Below are 16,318 nucleotides of genomic sequence, written 5' to 3'. Positions count from 1 at the left end.
AAGTGTAATTGTTGTAACGTAGGAAATGCGGCAGGTAGTTTGCACACAGCAAACTCCCACAAATAGCAATGAGATAACAATCAAAACAATTTGTTGGTCGAGGGATAAATATTGGTCAGGACACCAGGGAGAACTGCCCTGCTCTTTTCTGAAATAGTGTTATAGGATCTTTTAAGTCCACCTGGGGGGACACTTGGCTCCTCATCCACAATTAATGTCTCATCCAAAAGCTGGCACCACTGCCTGTGCAGCACTCCCTCAGTACTGAGGCGAAGTGTTAGCCTAGATCTAGAGGTGAGATAGCTTATCCTGAGCCATGGTTAACACTTCACCCCAAAACCTCATAAATAGCTCCACGATGCGATTTTGCAAAATAAAAATGCAGCAAGAGAATCTCTAGCGTTAAAGCAGTTCATTATTTCACTCCCTTACTCTTAGACTTTAATGAATATACTGATAAAACATTAAACATCCGTAAAATGCAGAGAGAAAATCTCTACAGAGGTAAAGCAGCTTATTATTTTACTTCTTTACTCTTAAAAAGTAGTTAGTGAACTTGCTGATCAAATATTAAACCTCAGCATCCATACCAATGAGAAGCAGGGTGGCACTGATCAACCATTCTTCATTTGCACATTGAATGTGTCTAACACCTGTATCAGGAAAGGCCACTGAATGCCAATGGTGGCACCTTTACCAAAATGAAAGGTGACACCATTCTGGCTTGTAATGCATGTGTGCTTCCTACCCACCATAATGGAGGCTTAGAAAGGCCATTTGGCATCTGAAAAACAAGCATTGCACAGCAACATTCTAGACCCTATATATGTGTCTGTCTCTGGAGTAGAGTTTGAACCAAATCCCTCTTGAGTTAAAAGTGCTACCATTGAGCCAAGCTGACACTTTGGGCTTGAGCTCAACTCCTGATGGAAACCAGGCTGCAAGGGTGGCAGTTAAACTGGAGCAAGGAACATAACCACATTGCATATGGCAGGCAAAGCAATTCCCTTTTAAAAAGATGCACGGGCATCCAGGGAAACTAAGAAACCCTGGTAAGTGTACAGAGCCCTAGACACAATTTGACTGAAATGGCAATTCAATTAATTACTCAACGCCTTGAAGAAAAATATTCAGGGCAAGTGAGGTTCTAATCATCATCTTTCTATGCAAATTGTTTCAGGTTGACCTATGATACAGAATGCTGTGCTCACTTCTGAATTATCATACTCTTTTTTTTCATTTATGGCACTTGAATTATCATTACCAACTACAAGTGCATGTGGGGGGAAAGCAACAGCAATACAAGCCTGATTTCTCCTTGCTCTTCAATGTGCCAATACCAGCTGAAGAGAAGAGGAATTTGTTAATTTGAAAGAGAAATGAGCCAGCTTCAGCACCCTTGGTACTGAGTTAATCATGCTATCATCATTGCAAGGATTAGACCACCCCTTAAACTTTTATATTCAAGGGGGAAAAAAAAAACAAGCCTTGTCTCTACAACCTGTCCTCATAATTTAACTCATTTAGCCCCAGTATCATTCTGGTGACTCAGCACTGCATCCCTTCCAAGGTCAATATATCCTGCCAGATGTACAGTACCCAAAAGCAAAAGTAGCACCCCAGTTGAGGTATCATCAGAGTTCTGTACAGCTGTAACATAACTTTCACCCATTTGCATTCCAGCCTTTGTGAGACAGAGGCCAACGTTCCATATAAATTTATTATTCCATCTGTTCACTAGCTTTTAGTGATCTCTATGCTTGATCCCTTAATTCTCTCTGCTCATCCACAATTCCTACATCTTGCCATTTAGAAAGTTCTTTGATCTATTTGTCATAAGTCCGAGAAGGGTGACCTCACTCTTGAACTCCATCTGCAACAATTTCTCATGCTCACGTACTCCATCAATGTCCATTTGCACCTCTCCACTCCCATTCCACCTACCTTTGTGTTGTCTTAGATTCTTCAGGTGTTACTCAAGGATTGGAATAGATCAGAGAAGGAAGGAAATGCACCTATTTTGAAGAAGAGCAGGGGAGTCATCCCTCAATATGAATCCTTCGACCAACATGGCTGCGTTTGCTGCCAATGCAGCGCGAGCGCAGTTCTAGTGTTCCTCTGCTGTGTTTAAGGTTTTAGGGCAGGTCTACATTTGCGAAAAAAAAACATTAGGAGATACAGTGTACAGAAATTAATGGGAATTTTTCCCATTTCAACCTCATCGCAGATAGAACAAAGTTTCCGAAACTGGGGTGAGCGAGGGGGCAGGTGGTAGTGGGTGTGGGATGGCAGGAACCTACAGCGTTTAAAGCTGTAATATAGGATATTACATTTCTCCTTTTCAAATTTCAGTTAGACTATGAACCAAGTCTGTCCCAATTATTCAGTACTAAATGTATTATGGTCCATCATCTTGTTGCCTGAAACATATTGTAGCAGAATATTATATCCTGTGTGTAAGGGTCCTGTGTCCTCAGGATGTCTTGGTGGTGGGGAGAAAGGGATATTGAAGATTTACTTTGTCTAGCTGATCTCCCTGATACCAAAATTTTAATAAGATGGACCCTGTTTTAATGATGAATTACACATGTTTTTATTCAACGCCGCAGTTCACAATCAGCCCTGCAATTAAGGTGATCGATGTAGTTGGGGAGGTGGTGGCATAGTGGCATTGTCACTAGACTAATATTCTAGAGACTCAGGAAAATGCTCTGGGGACCTGGGTTCAAATCCCACCATGGCAGAATTTGAATTAAATAAAAATCTGGAATTAAAAGTCTGATGATGACCATGGAACTATTGCTGATTGTCACAAAAACCCATCTGGTTCACTAATGGCCTTTAGGGAAGGAAATCTGTTGCCCTTACCTGGTCTGGCCTGCATGTGACTCCAGACCCGCAGCAATGTGGTTGACTCTTAAATGCCCTCTGAACAAGGGCAATAAGGGATGGGCAATAAATGCTGGCCTGGCCAGCGATGCCCACATCCCATGAATGAATAAAAAAAAATCCAAGTCATACTGCAGATCAGTGCACATATGTGGGACATATATTTGCGGGTCATCTTTGCAGCTAAGTTGCATTGGCGGGAGACACAGCGTATTATTTATCAGAACATGCTCTGCTTAATCTGGCTGCCATATTTCTCACGTTACGACAGTGATTCTCTGCTGTGAGACATCCTGAGGTTGTGAAAGGTGCTACGTAAATACAAGTCTCTTTTTCAAACAAAATGGAACATTTTACTGCCACCAAAAACTTTTTTTTACAGATGACTTTAATCAGACAACCTACTGCTTTGAGCTCCATTAAGAAAATTAACTTGTTTGTGACAATCACAGTTAACGATGTGGTTATTAGATTTCAGCAATTTCTGAACGACTGCTATCAACTACTTGATGGGGCCTGAAGAAAGCCTGTTTCTGATGCAAAGAGGTTTTTTGCTTTGAATTCTTTCAATGTCTGTCAACCAGGTGAAATGCAATCAAAGCAAAAAAAAAGAAACATTATTTGTGATGGTTTGATTTCCTCTCAAATTTTCAATTTGCACTCAGTGTAGTGAACATAAAATTCACAGTTACAATAATTGATTGAGTCAGTCTGTTGTGCCTGATTCTCCATTGTTTTAATACCTCTCGAATTAAATTATTTACTGCGCCCAAAACAGCAGCACTAAACCCAACGTCAATGTTACAATTCAGTATATTGCTGACAATGAATTGAATAGGGATCTTGTTATCTGGTGTTCTTGTGTACAATGTGCTATTTGGCAATGACCTCATAGAAACAAGGATTAGACAGTATCATGACATTTCAGTTAAGGAAAGATTAGCTCATCAGCAGGCAAGGACGGAGATATACCAGAGTCATTTAAAAACAAAATACTGCAGATGCTGGAAATCTGAACCAGAATAATGTGTTTTCAATCCAATGCTACAATCATAATAGAGGGACACAAGTTGGATCACATAGTTTCACCTCAACAGTAAACAAGAGATGTGCAATGAAAGATGATGCTGATTAACAGGAATTTAATTTACGAAGAAAAGTTAAGAAAATTTGAGTTTATTTACATTAAAATAGGAGAAACATTGCGGTTTCCCAAACTTAACAACTGATTCAGGCCAGTTGCTTGTCACAGTGAGGAATCCAACTATCAGAGGACCACATAGACAAACTTGTGTCTTCAACAAAGTAAAATTAATCCAGGAGGATTAATGCACAACAAAGGAGGTAATGGACAGATAGGAGTTAGAAGAAATGACCAAATCATGATTGAAGATATAGTTCTGCTGAATGTGGCAAGTCAGAGATTCTTAGAAACGGTGTTCCAGGTTGAGGGGGATAATTGAATGGAAGTGTCAAAATCAGGGCCAATCTCAGGTGTGGGATTTATGACGGAGAGTCAGCCAATAACTGAGGCATGCCTTCCCAAGGCTGTAACAGGCAAGATGCACCCCTCACCAGATCAGGGAACAACCTCTCCTTGCTATAGTCTCAGTTCCAAATCCTACCATTGCAAATGTTCCAATTGAAGAATATTTAGTAGAATGGGTCAATCATGTGTCTTGGTAACCATAGGAAGAACTTATAGCCAAACGCTCATCAGAAATGACCTGAATGAGATATTTCACACATGGAAAGATTGGACATCATCCATAAACAGTCTAGGTTCAGAGGGCATAATCTCAGAGTAAGGGGTCGCCCATTTAAAACAGGGATGAGGAGGAATTTCTTCTCTCAGAGGGTAGTTAATCTGTGGAATTCTTTACCACAGCGGGCTGTCGAGGCTGGGTCCTTAAGTATATTCAAGGTGGAGAAAGATTTTTAATCAGTAAGAGAAATGAAGGGTTATGGGGAAAAGTGGAGTTGAGGATTATCAGATCAGCCTACTTCTGCTCTAAATCTTATGGTTTTATAACCAATCAGGAGCCCTGTCAACAAGCATGAGAGTTTTAAGTTAAAACACAAAACATCAATTTATTTTCAATAGTCGAATATCATGCTGCTGTGTAGTTGAGCACCAACACTTAATTTCAAACGCATGAACTTTTGCTACCTGCATCAGAGACTCGAATTAATACCACGCGGCAAAATGACTATTTTTCTTCCTGTCTACTCTCCAACTATTTGTCTTTCCCTCGCCCTCTCCTTTCTCTATTCCGCCCATTTCTTGCTCCGTCTCTCTCCACCCTTCCCCCTCTTCCGTCATAGACCGTTCTGCGGATCCGTTTGTACCACTTTCCACTTCTGTATTGACCCTTTTAAACGAACTGGTTTAAAAACAATTCCCTAAATCTCCCTCAGGGGTAAAAAAAACCGAAATACAAACCAGAATGAAACAACTCCAGAGGATGATTATAATTGTCACCCTGTAATAATATGAAGTATAAGCAGAAAACATCCAGAGACCTGCCACATTTTACTTGTTTAGACTAAGACTCGGATTTTAGTATTTTTAAAAATGTATTTTTTTTTTACATCTGTTAATCAATATTAAGAGCTACTGCTTGCTGGACTGCGAGCGGTCGGGAAATCTTTAAGGAATTCGTGACCTGTTTTATTCTGCTGGAGCACGAATCTCAGACCAATGGTGTTTTCCTCCTAACCTTGGCTCCTACTGGCGACACAGCCGAAATCACGTACAAGTTAGTGATTTCACCATCACTAGCGAACAAAACGTTTCAGATTTCCAGCATCCGCAGTATTTTGCCTTTATTTAAAACAAATTGCTCGTTCCCCGTTTGAAAAACCCCCAAAACCAATTAAAAATCAATACCCTGTAAACACGCTTTGCCACATGCAGTGCTTTTATTACTTCAACTGCATACTAAACCCAGATAAGGAGTCATTTTCCAACCAGGATTTCCTTGGCCTCGTAGTGAAGACTTGCGCAGAAGCAACGGTTTTGCTTAACTTGTTTGAGATCAGTTTCACTTTTATTTCACAGTCAATTTCCTGGAAGGGGCCACGTTGTTGGTGGCCACACGCTAGACAATGGCTGCCTTGAGTTGCTTGAAGGAAGAATTGGCCTGTCCTGTATGTCTGGAGTTGTTGAATGATCCTGTGACCACAAATTGTGGCCATAATTTCTGTTCTAAATGCCTCGAGGAGGTATGGAGGGAAGATAGAAGTCTAAATCAGGACATTCAGTGCCCACAGTGCAGGCAGCCTTACACCGAGAAACCGGTGCTAAAGAAAAATGCACTTTTGGTTGCTCTCATCGACCAGCTCATCCAAGAGCCAGCAGCATTTTCGGGAGATGGTGACGATGTTCCCTGCGACTGGTGTTTTGAGACGGTTCTCAAGGCTGAAAAGACATGTTTGACCTGCATGGCCTCCTACTGTCTCTCCCACCTGAAGCCTCACATTCAGAATGCCGCTTACCAGGATCATGAAATAACAAGTCCGATCAGAGACCTGCAAGAATGGAAATGCAAAGAGCACAGGAAGATCCAAGAACTGTTTTGTACAACACACGGCATTTTTGTGTGTGACTCTTGTAAGCCTACACACAAAAGCTGTAAAATAACCTCATTAGAGGAACGGTGTAAAGAGAAACAGGTAAGACTATTTTCGCAGGAATGTGCAGTGTTAGTAGGAACTTCCTGGTGTCCAGTTTCATCCAGTTTGGCAGTATGACATAGCTCAGTACCAATCCCCTTAGACACCAAAGGTGAGAGATTACACAAACTAGGGTTGTATTCCCCAGAATTTAGAAGGTTAAAGTGTGGTTTGATTGGAATTTAAGATATTAAGGTAAACAGATGCAGTGGATAGAGATAAATTATATCTGTTGATTGTAGAGTTCTAGAATTAGGGGACATATTCTAAAAAATTAGAACTAGACCTTTGAGGAGTGAAGTTAGGAAAATATGCAAAAGGTAATAGAAGTTTGGAACTCTCTCACAAACAACTGTTGATATTAGATGAATTGTCGATTTTAAATCTGAGATTGATGGATTTCAATTAACCAAAATTTTAAGGAATATGGGCAAAAGCGGATATATCGAGTTAGATCACATATCACTGAATGGTGGAACAGGCTTCAGAAGCTAAATGACCTCCTCCTGTTCCTTTACCACACATCCTTGATCTTTGTTCTAGCGTTCGGACGAACTGCACACACAGAGGGGCAAAGCACAAAGAAAGGAGTCTTCCACAATTGACCACCTTCCAAATGCTGGTGGAGCAGCACTGGTCAAGGCTGAGTGTAAAAGAAAGACTTTTATGTCTCTAGTAGCCTTCACCATCTCAGGATATTCCCAAGTACTTTATAAGCAACGACGAACTTCACGTGTAGCTATTGTTGTGATGTTGAAATTCGGCAGCAAATCTTACACCGAGCTTAATCCCACAACCAGCAATGTGGCAATGGTAATTTTTTGTGCGATGTTAATTTAGGGATAAATATTGGCCATGACACTGAGTGAACTCCCGTACTCTTCTTCAAAATGATGCCATAGGATGTTTTCTGTCGATCTGAAAGAGCAAATAGGGCCTTGGTTTGATGTCTTATCTGAAACATGGCACTTCCATCAATGTAGCATTCCCTCAGTACTGCACTGATGTCGGCCTAGATTATGTGCTCAAGTCTCTGGAATTGAAAGTCTTTGACTATGGAGGATGGGGACAGTAATTGTGACTTTTATTTTTGCATTCCTCATCCAACATTACTAAAACAGATTATCTGGTCATTATCATATTGCTATTTGTGGGACCTTGCTGTGTGCAAAGACGCTGGCGTGTTTCCCTCCATCACAATAGAAACTTCAGACTCACTCGATGATCTGTGAACAAACTTTGGGGTACCTTGAGGTAGAGCATGGTGCTATGTAAATGAAGCAATGAACACTACTGCTTAAATGGAAGGATTGCTCTACAGGGTGAAGGGCAGAATGTGGGAATTACTACCCAGAAGGAAAGAAAGGCCTGCAACTTCTGTGCTTCCCAGCATCAGATTTGGGGGGTCCCCAGGTCAGGTTTTGCAAGGCAATTGCCCAGAAGAGCTAACTTCTTCTGGACAATTGCGCTGCGCTGGGAACCATCCAAAAATGCAAGTTAAGTCGCAAACTTTGGATGGCTCCACTGGGATCATACCAACAGCTACCCAGAAAAAATTAGAAGAATTAAAACCTCTTCTAACTTCTGAGTAACTATTGTAAAGACCCATCCCCCCATGACCTCCGAAAACCCCACCTCACCCTCACACCAACCTCAACCCGCCCCCCCCTGAAATCAGATCCCTGCCCCCTCCGGACCCCCCACCACCCCCTCTGACCTCCGGACCCCCGACCCCACCCCCCATTTTCAAGCTCATCCCCCCCCCCACCTCCAGCCCCGCCCTCCAACCCCCCCACCACACCCCCCCGACATCTGAACACCCCCACTCCCCCCACCGACTCCCAGACCCCCACACACACACCCCACCCCCCCCCCACCAAGTTCCCAAGTTCTTGATTTCACCATCAAAGGAAATGGTTTCTCAATAGCTACACTATCACATAGGAGGAGAGAAAGTGGATGCAAAGGTTTACAGATTGACCCAAGGAAACCTGTTATGTATACAATCAATCAAGATAATTGTTGCATTTCACAATTTTCTAAGGTGGATGTTCAAAGTATTCTTGGAGAAATATCTGACGAAATAAAAGCAGCAGAAGGAAAACTTGATTCTATGGCAAATGAGCACCGTTCTGTCAAAGTAAGTAGAGATCTACACAATCTGGTTTCTCAGTGGACTTACTGAAATTGTATTATGATGCAGTTGTGATTTCACAACACTTACAAGGCAGCTCTGCCTTCTTGCATTAAAATCCAGATAGATTAGATGTGGAGACATGCCTTGGAAGTAAGTGGCAGAAGCTGCAACCCTTCCGACAGCAGGTTCTCAAGGAAAGATGGAATATGCACTTTCTGTGGGGTGCAGTATGTATCCCACTTGCACCTTCAGACATTTTGCAAACTGTCCATTGATGTTTGTCTCCATGTGTTTCCTAATCTTACCCCCATTGCTTAATGTCCAGGTCTCTGTTCCAAGTCCCACTCAAGTTTTCTGTGGTCATGGAGTTGAATCTGTGGAGGTCTGCTAGGCAGTGAAGGATAAAGACAGTGAACTTGAACCAGAGTTTAGAGTGTCATTGAATTTGGGAATAAGGTCGAAATTGGAATTGGCAATCTAGGTTAGGCTGACAGACTGAAGAGGTTCCCTGTAAATATCCCACAACAAGAAATAATGCATCTGTTAAGAAAACTATTGACAAACCTGCTCTGAGCAACATGAAATTTCCATGTCACTGAGCGTTACAGAGTCAAAATGAACCTGGATGAATCCCTGAAAGTAAAGGAGAAGTCAACTGATAGAAAATGGTTGGGGGGAGTGATTGGAATGATTGATATTCATAACTGCAGACTCCAGTGGCCTGTCTTTCATGCCTTTGGGGGTCAGAGAGGAATTTCCCAGTTTATTCTTGGGTGGCCAAAACATATTTTTCTTCTTTGTTTCTCCAAGGAGATTGTGTGCCTAGCTGGGGGAATGGCTAATTGGCTCATCCTCTTCTTCTCCTTAGTTCTGCAAGGACAGCCAATCTGAGCCACTAACGTCTAATTTATAACAGTGGTGACCCAGAAGCACTTTGAGAAATCTCAAGGATGTGACAAGGCACAGTTTACTTTGCCCCACCATTGGCAACAGTGCCTTCAGCTGTCTAGCTCCTAAGTTCTGTAAGTTCTTCTCTAAACCTCGATGCTTCTCTCTCCTTTAAGATGTTCCTTAACGCCTACCAAACCTTTGGGCACGTGTTCTAATGTTTCCTCTCGTGGCTCAGTGTTAATTTTTGCTCTTCTAACCCTTGCATTGAGGGAACGGATGGAAACGAGGATTGAGGAGGACAAGAAGAAGAACAGCCATTGGGTAAAAGAAGAACATAACCATCAACTAAAGAGTTGTTAAAATTTGCTACTCACCTCTGCCCCATGTCTGTCCAAAGTTAAAATAGAAGCTCTTCTGCCTGTGATAGGGGATTCACAGAGCCAGGTGGTGGGATGGGCAGTGAGTGTTCCTTACCTACGTAGAGCTGTAGGAAAAAAAGTGAGCAAAAAAAGGTCAGCTTCCGTTACTTGAACTCTGAGAGCTTTATTTAACCAAAGAGTGAGTAAAAATGCCATTAGGATGGAAGAGAGAAAGGAAGGAGAATTCACAGAAGCTATGAGAGGAAGGCTTCATCTAAGAACCAGAAGTAAGGACTATTGGAGGGGAACAAAGGCAGTAATTATGTTTAGCCATAGTGACATTGAAATTTCAATGATTTTAAAGTAAATATTTATAGCGGAACAAATTACGAAAATCACTAAGTACCAAACGGATTGTTAAAATATCTGTTGGTTTGCTCCCTTGGGCTGAAATGTCGTGACAGCGTTTTAAAAAAATTGCATTGCTCTCCCCACGGCACTCTACTTCCAAATTGCATCTGGCAAGTGTTCTGCTAATTGTCCACCTCTGCAGCTTTTTGTCCAATCAGCTGATCTACAAGAGCAGATTTGGGAAGGTTCCCTGCAGCTTTGTATCTGGTCTTTGCTCACCAGCTTGGGGTTTTATTCTGTGGGAATCCCTGGGGATGGACATATATCCCAGTGCTCTGTTTGGCATATTGACAACATGCTACACTGGCAGATCTGTAAACCAAACAAAAATTATGTTAAAAGCAGAGCACCTCTCATTTTTCCTAGTTGATATTAAAGTGCCATTTTGATTGTTTCCCAGTAATCTATATATCTTTGTAATTAAGTCAACAAAAAATATTTACCGTATTTGATGACATTCAGGAAACTGCAACCAAGATGAAGATATTGATGGGAGAAAAGTTCAAGGAGATCAAAAAGCTTCTTATAACAAAAGAAGAATCTATGAGGAAGCTAATAGATGAAGAGTACATGGAAATTGAGATAAGGTTTGAAGCAGCTTCAAGGCAAATTCTTGAACATGTTGAAGAACTCAGCAACACCAAAAGTCAAATCGAACCTTTGGCAAAGGAGAAGGACCAGTGGAGGTTCTTGAAGGTAAAACGTACCTCAGCTTATAATGAAATTGTCTTATGCTGAGGTGTACTCATTGCCAAAGTAAAATATTAATTTACCAACTTCAGATTAAGATTCTGAGTGAGAAACATTTTTCATGAGGAAGTTCAATGTGGATCCATATCAAGGTTTTGGTGAACGTCCAAAGGACGTCTAGAGTGATACCTGGCCTTAGGAATCTTTTTGATATTCGGAAACCTGGGCTTTCCTTTATTGAAGAAGCACAGACCTCTGGTCTTATGAGGATTTTGCAATGATGAACGAAGCAGATTCTCAGCAGATGGATTAGTTATTTCAGTTAGATGGGCATGATCGAGCTGGAAAATATCAGTGTAAAAGACTAAAATACAGGTTAGCTTAGATACCAAGGTTAAATAAGAGAGTCATTAACTTCAGGAGGTTGTGTGAAACGGGGGTTGGAGAGATTGTACTCTGCATGTGACAGATAGTTTTTCTCTGTCCTTTATTATATCGTGTTCCATTCTAACTTTCACAGTATGTTTTTTTTCCACAGAGATCCTATTTTAGTTGCATACTTTTGTAACTTCTTGCCAGTTAATGGGACACTTAATTACTGTCTTGTCCAGTGAAAAGAATGGGTCATTCTGCGTTAGATGACTGGTGGGCATGAGTAGACCCATCGCAAAAGTAGCCCTTTATATTTTCGTGTTTTCAGGAGAGTTTGTGCATGTCTTAGCTGCTGGCCCTGTGAGGTAGACAGCTGATGGTAAGTGGTCTGGTCAGTGAGATATCTGATCTGGAATCTGTCTAGGTTTTAGTGCCCTGAGTGAGAAAGGGAATCATGCAATGCTGTGGCAGTGATTGGGGTCTCCTTTTTGCCTTTGTGATCTAAGGAGTGAGTACGCTACAGAGTGGTGGCTGGCGAGAACAGAATCCCACTCGGCCAGTCCAGTGGGGAGTATGTGTCTGATCCTTGCGTAGTTCATGAGTTACATATTCAGTGCCAGCGTATCCAGCAGGATACACTCAAGTGGGCCTGGCTATTAGTTTCTAGATAGTAAATTGCACAAATAGTATGTCTGGAGCCTTCTTCAAAGGGAGCGAGACAGGAAAATGAGATGGGGGTGTTCCTGTGTGGTGGGACCTCATGTCTCTATTTGCCTGACTTTGAAGAGGAACTGACAGCAGTCACAGAGCTGGTCAATGAGAAGCAAGGTGTGAAAGATGCAATCAATCGTTTGAGGTGAAAATTATAGGGTGGGTGTGATGGAGGGAGCTTCTCCCATTTCAGGAATTCCACAATAGGCTATTAAAGGATTTCCCATCCATTTTGAAAACGAAGTTTTGTGGCATTGGGGGTTGTAGAGAAGGAGTGGGTGAACTCTGCCCCTGAACATTAATTAAAACAAAAGATGGAACATTAGAATTCTATTTTAATAATTTGTTCCTTTAATTACATACTCATTTAGGCCACTTCATCGATACCCAAACAAGTCACACATCTTCTTAAACCAGAAGAAGCTGTAACCGTATACAACAGAAGACTACAATTCATATGCAAATACGCTTTAAAGCTAATCTCAAATCTCAAACCTGAACTGGACAAATTTTGGCAGGAGATATTCAAGTATGGAGGTTAGAATTCTCATTTCCTTGCACTCATTACAGTGTAAATGCTGGTCTGAATACTTTTACTGAGGAAACTAGTCTTTGAAATGTGTACTCTAAAATGAATCCAGTCTCTCCTAAGCCAGAGTCTAACCATCTGCAGCTATTAATCAATGAAGATGTTAGCTGTGGCCCAGTGATAATACCCTTAACCTCTGATTCAGAAGGTATGGATTCAGATTCCATTCCAGAGAATTGAGCACAAAATCTAGGCTGGCACTCCAGTGCAGTACTGAGAGAGTGCTGCATTTTCGAATGAGATGTTAAATAGGGTGAATGTAAAAGGTTCATGACACTTTTTTGAAGAAGACCAAGGAAGTTATCCTCTGTGTCCTGATCAATGTCTATACATCGATCAGCACTCACTAAATAAATAATCTGGTCATTATCACATTGCTGTTTGTGGGAATTTGCTATCTGCAAATTGGCTGCCATGTTTCTGGCATTACAACACTTAAAATATTTCATTGGCTGTATCACACTTTGTGACAACCTAAAGTCTTGAAAGATACTATATAAATTCAAGCTTGTTCTACAATCTTGGTAAAGACATAAGACAAACTAGATGGACCTTGATCTTTTCTCATCTATCAATTCCTTTAACCAGAGGGTGGGAATGGTTGTGTTCGGGAAATATTACTGTCATAGTACCACCTGTTCTCAAACTACTTTCTTTTGATTCCAGAATTCTGTGAACTCACCTTTGACCCAAAGACAGCACACATGCAGGTCGCTTTGTCAGAAGGAAACAGGAAGATATTTTGGTGTAATTATGCACAGTCCTATGACAATAATCCTGAAAGATTCACTAATAACTTCCAAGTGCTGTGCTCGCAGAAGTTCTCTCAGGATTGTTATTACTGGGACATCTCCACCAAGCACAGTACTGGCTGGGCAATTGGGATTGCTTACAAAAGCATCAATGTAGGACTTAGCCTGAGTCAAAGTGAAAAATCATGGTGTATACAGTGGAACAGCAACAATTATTTCTCAGCTTGGCACAATAATACAGAATATAAATTAGCATGGGTGACACCTCAAACTATCAGAGTGTGTCTCAATTTTGATGGTGGTTCTGTATCATTTTACTCTGTCGATGATAGTACAACTCTGCTACACAAATATGATGTTGCATTTACAGAACCTGTCTATCCTGCCTGCTGCTTTATAAACTCAGGGACAAATAACACACTGGCTTTGGAGCCTCCACCCTGGAATACACGAGGGAAGGATTAGAATGGTCAGGATTAGAGTAAATTTTATGATTATGATCTAGCAGTACCAACATAAAGCTTCAACTTTCAGGAGCTCCAATTCGAGGCCCAAATTATTTCCCCTTCTGTTAGTTTTGATGGAAGGAAATATTCACAGGCTGCAAATGCCTTGGTACCCAAATTTCTGATTATGTGCTCCCATCACATGAAGTTCTTTGCTGGGTGAGCTGAGTCATGGAATTTATTCTTTTTAAAGCTTTTAGACTAGAATTATTGCTGAGGAAGTATGTCAAATATGGGGCTGCTATGCCACCAGCTGCACAATTCTTAGAAATAAATAAAAATATTAAAGAGAAATAAAAATTGAAGGATTTTTTTTGTTAAAAACCCTCTTTCACAGCTTCAGTGATAACACACTGAGGCAAACTGTTAAGTAATAGCAACAAGCTTGGCTGCTGGAAACAACAGTATGTATAACAAGTGAAACATCAGAGACACTGGAAATCTGACATACAAACAAAGTGTTTGCAACACTCAGCAGATCAGGTCAAGCTGAAACATCATTCCCCCATCCCTGACCTGAGTGTTTCCAGCATTTTCTGTTTGGTAAGAATTATACCAGGTTTCCCATTAACACAATTATTAAGGTGTTGCCAAGATACCGATGAGTGCAAGGAGTGGTAGGAATCATTTCGAAACTGTACAATCTATGTAATGCCATTAATGAGAACATGAATAGGCAATTATCACTTAAATTACGTATTAAGGAAGCAGGAAATTAGCTGAAAAGTGAAATGTATCTAATTAGCTGAATATTAATTTAACCAGAAAGAGCATTTTGCAATCTTTTTTCGATCGGGTGAGTCAGTAACTATTCCTAAGTTTTGCTTAGAGGGTGACCCGTAACAAGAGAGTTCATTCATTTCTTAATCTGTAAAGTTCTGCAGGAACTCCATCAAGCTTTTTGGCCTGGGAGGAAAGGATTCAGCCATACTTAAACTACTACTCTCTTGGGGAGAATGGTTATCTCTACCTGTAGCCAAGATCTGGAATTCCTGATTGGTGAGGGACCACTGCTTATCCCCTGGTATTTCTAATTGGCAGCATTAGCTCAGGCTTTGGTTTTGGAGGAGGAGGGTGCGGGGCCACGAATGAAACTAAGGGCGGGATTTTCCACCAGGATTGTCCGGTCCCGCCGAAAGTCAATGGACCTCTGTCTTGCCCGCTGCATACTCTGCAGCCGCCACTGCAGGGGGTTGGAAAATCCCAGCCTAAGACTTCTCTGAATTGCCACAGAATCAGAATTATTATTGTTACAGCACAGAAAGAGGCCATTCGGCCCATTGTGTCAGCACCAGCTCTACTAATGAGCAATTCAGTGGACCCTGCAGCTGGAGAATCTGGCTCACAAGGATAGTCAATGGATATCAATAAAGTGTGTTTAAAGGAGTTTGTAGAGAATCCCCTTCTGCCACTGTTTCCCCTGTAAGACTGTTCTGAGGGTTTTACTTTTCTGCCCTCAAAAACTATGAATGCGCTGGACCAAATTGATGTGTTTTATTGTAATGCTGAAACAGCTAAGTGGTCAAATTATAAACTGATGGTTTGTGACTATTGTGGTGGGGCAGGAATGTTTCTTCAATCCCAAATATTTCTCTTTTTCCCCCTATCCCAAACCGCCTCGTAGCAAAATTCTGGATCAAATGTGTCAGAATAATCTAGTTCGATAAACTGCTGAGAAAGTGGAATTTGTAACTTTTCTTAATAACTTCTTCTCTAATTTCTTGTGGTGACTGGACCAGGAAAATGTGGCCCATGTTTTTACTCGATGAATATAGTGCCACTTTGACTTCTGTTAAGGAGGCAACTTCCTGGAAGAAAATGTGGCAATTCAGCCCCTTGAGCCTGTTGCGCTGTTCGGTGAGATCATTGCCGCTCTGTACCTCCTCAACGCTTACCTGCCTTTATTACATGTTTCTTGATAGCCTTTTTGCGATTTGATTATAAACAAATGGTGTATATGACATTTGAACATATAATTGTTATGACGAATGATGTCTTGTACACTTTGCTTGCTTCCTTTTTCCAACTAATAAAAGGTTTAGCAAACACTTCTGTGTCTGTTTGATCTCTGAAGATGACATGAAAGAGTTTCAGTAAAACTTAAGGTAAATCAAAGAAAAAATTTCCATTTTTATTACACCTTTCTCGAACGTCCCAAACACTTTACATCCAGTGAGTTACTTTTCTAAAGCGTAGGCATTGATTTGTTGGCAAACACAGCAACCAAACGGTACTTAGCAAAGGTCCCACAAATGGTAATAGGATAAATGATCAGTTAATTTGCTCTGGCGATGTTAGTTGTCAGCTTGCACTTGAAAGGAGGATAAATTCAAAAC

General features: G+C 41.2%; 1 protein-coding gene across 1 annotated transcript; it reads left to right on the top strand.

The window, feature by feature from the left end:
* Window positions 1-5,925: 5,925 nt before the first annotated feature.
* Window positions 5,926-14,250, top strand: LOC144670489 (E3 ubiquitin/ISG15 ligase TRIM25-like). The gene is made up of 5 exons (XM_078532982.1): window positions 5,926-6,564; window positions 8,609-8,704; window positions 10,825-11,058; window positions 12,507-12,672; window positions 13,391-14,250. Exons 1-5 carry the CDS (start codon window positions 5,998-6,000, stop codon window positions 13,939-13,941), a joined length of 1,614 nt encoding a protein of 537 aa, XP_078389108.1. The 5' UTR covers window positions 5,926-5,997; the 3' UTR covers window positions 13,942-14,250.
* Window positions 14,251-16,318: the final 2,068 nt, after the last annotated feature.

The sequence above is a fragment of the Cetorhinus maximus genome, chromosome 2 (assembly GCF_964194155.1).
Source record: "Cetorhinus maximus chromosome 2, sCetMax3.hap1.1, whole genome shotgun sequence".
In the NCBI taxonomy this organism is placed as follows: Eukaryota; Metazoa; Chordata; class Chondrichthyes; order Lamniformes; family Cetorhinidae; genus Cetorhinus; species Cetorhinus maximus.
The sequence above is the reverse complement of the archived record's forward strand: the minus strand, read 5'-3'. Positions and strand labels throughout refer to the sequence as shown.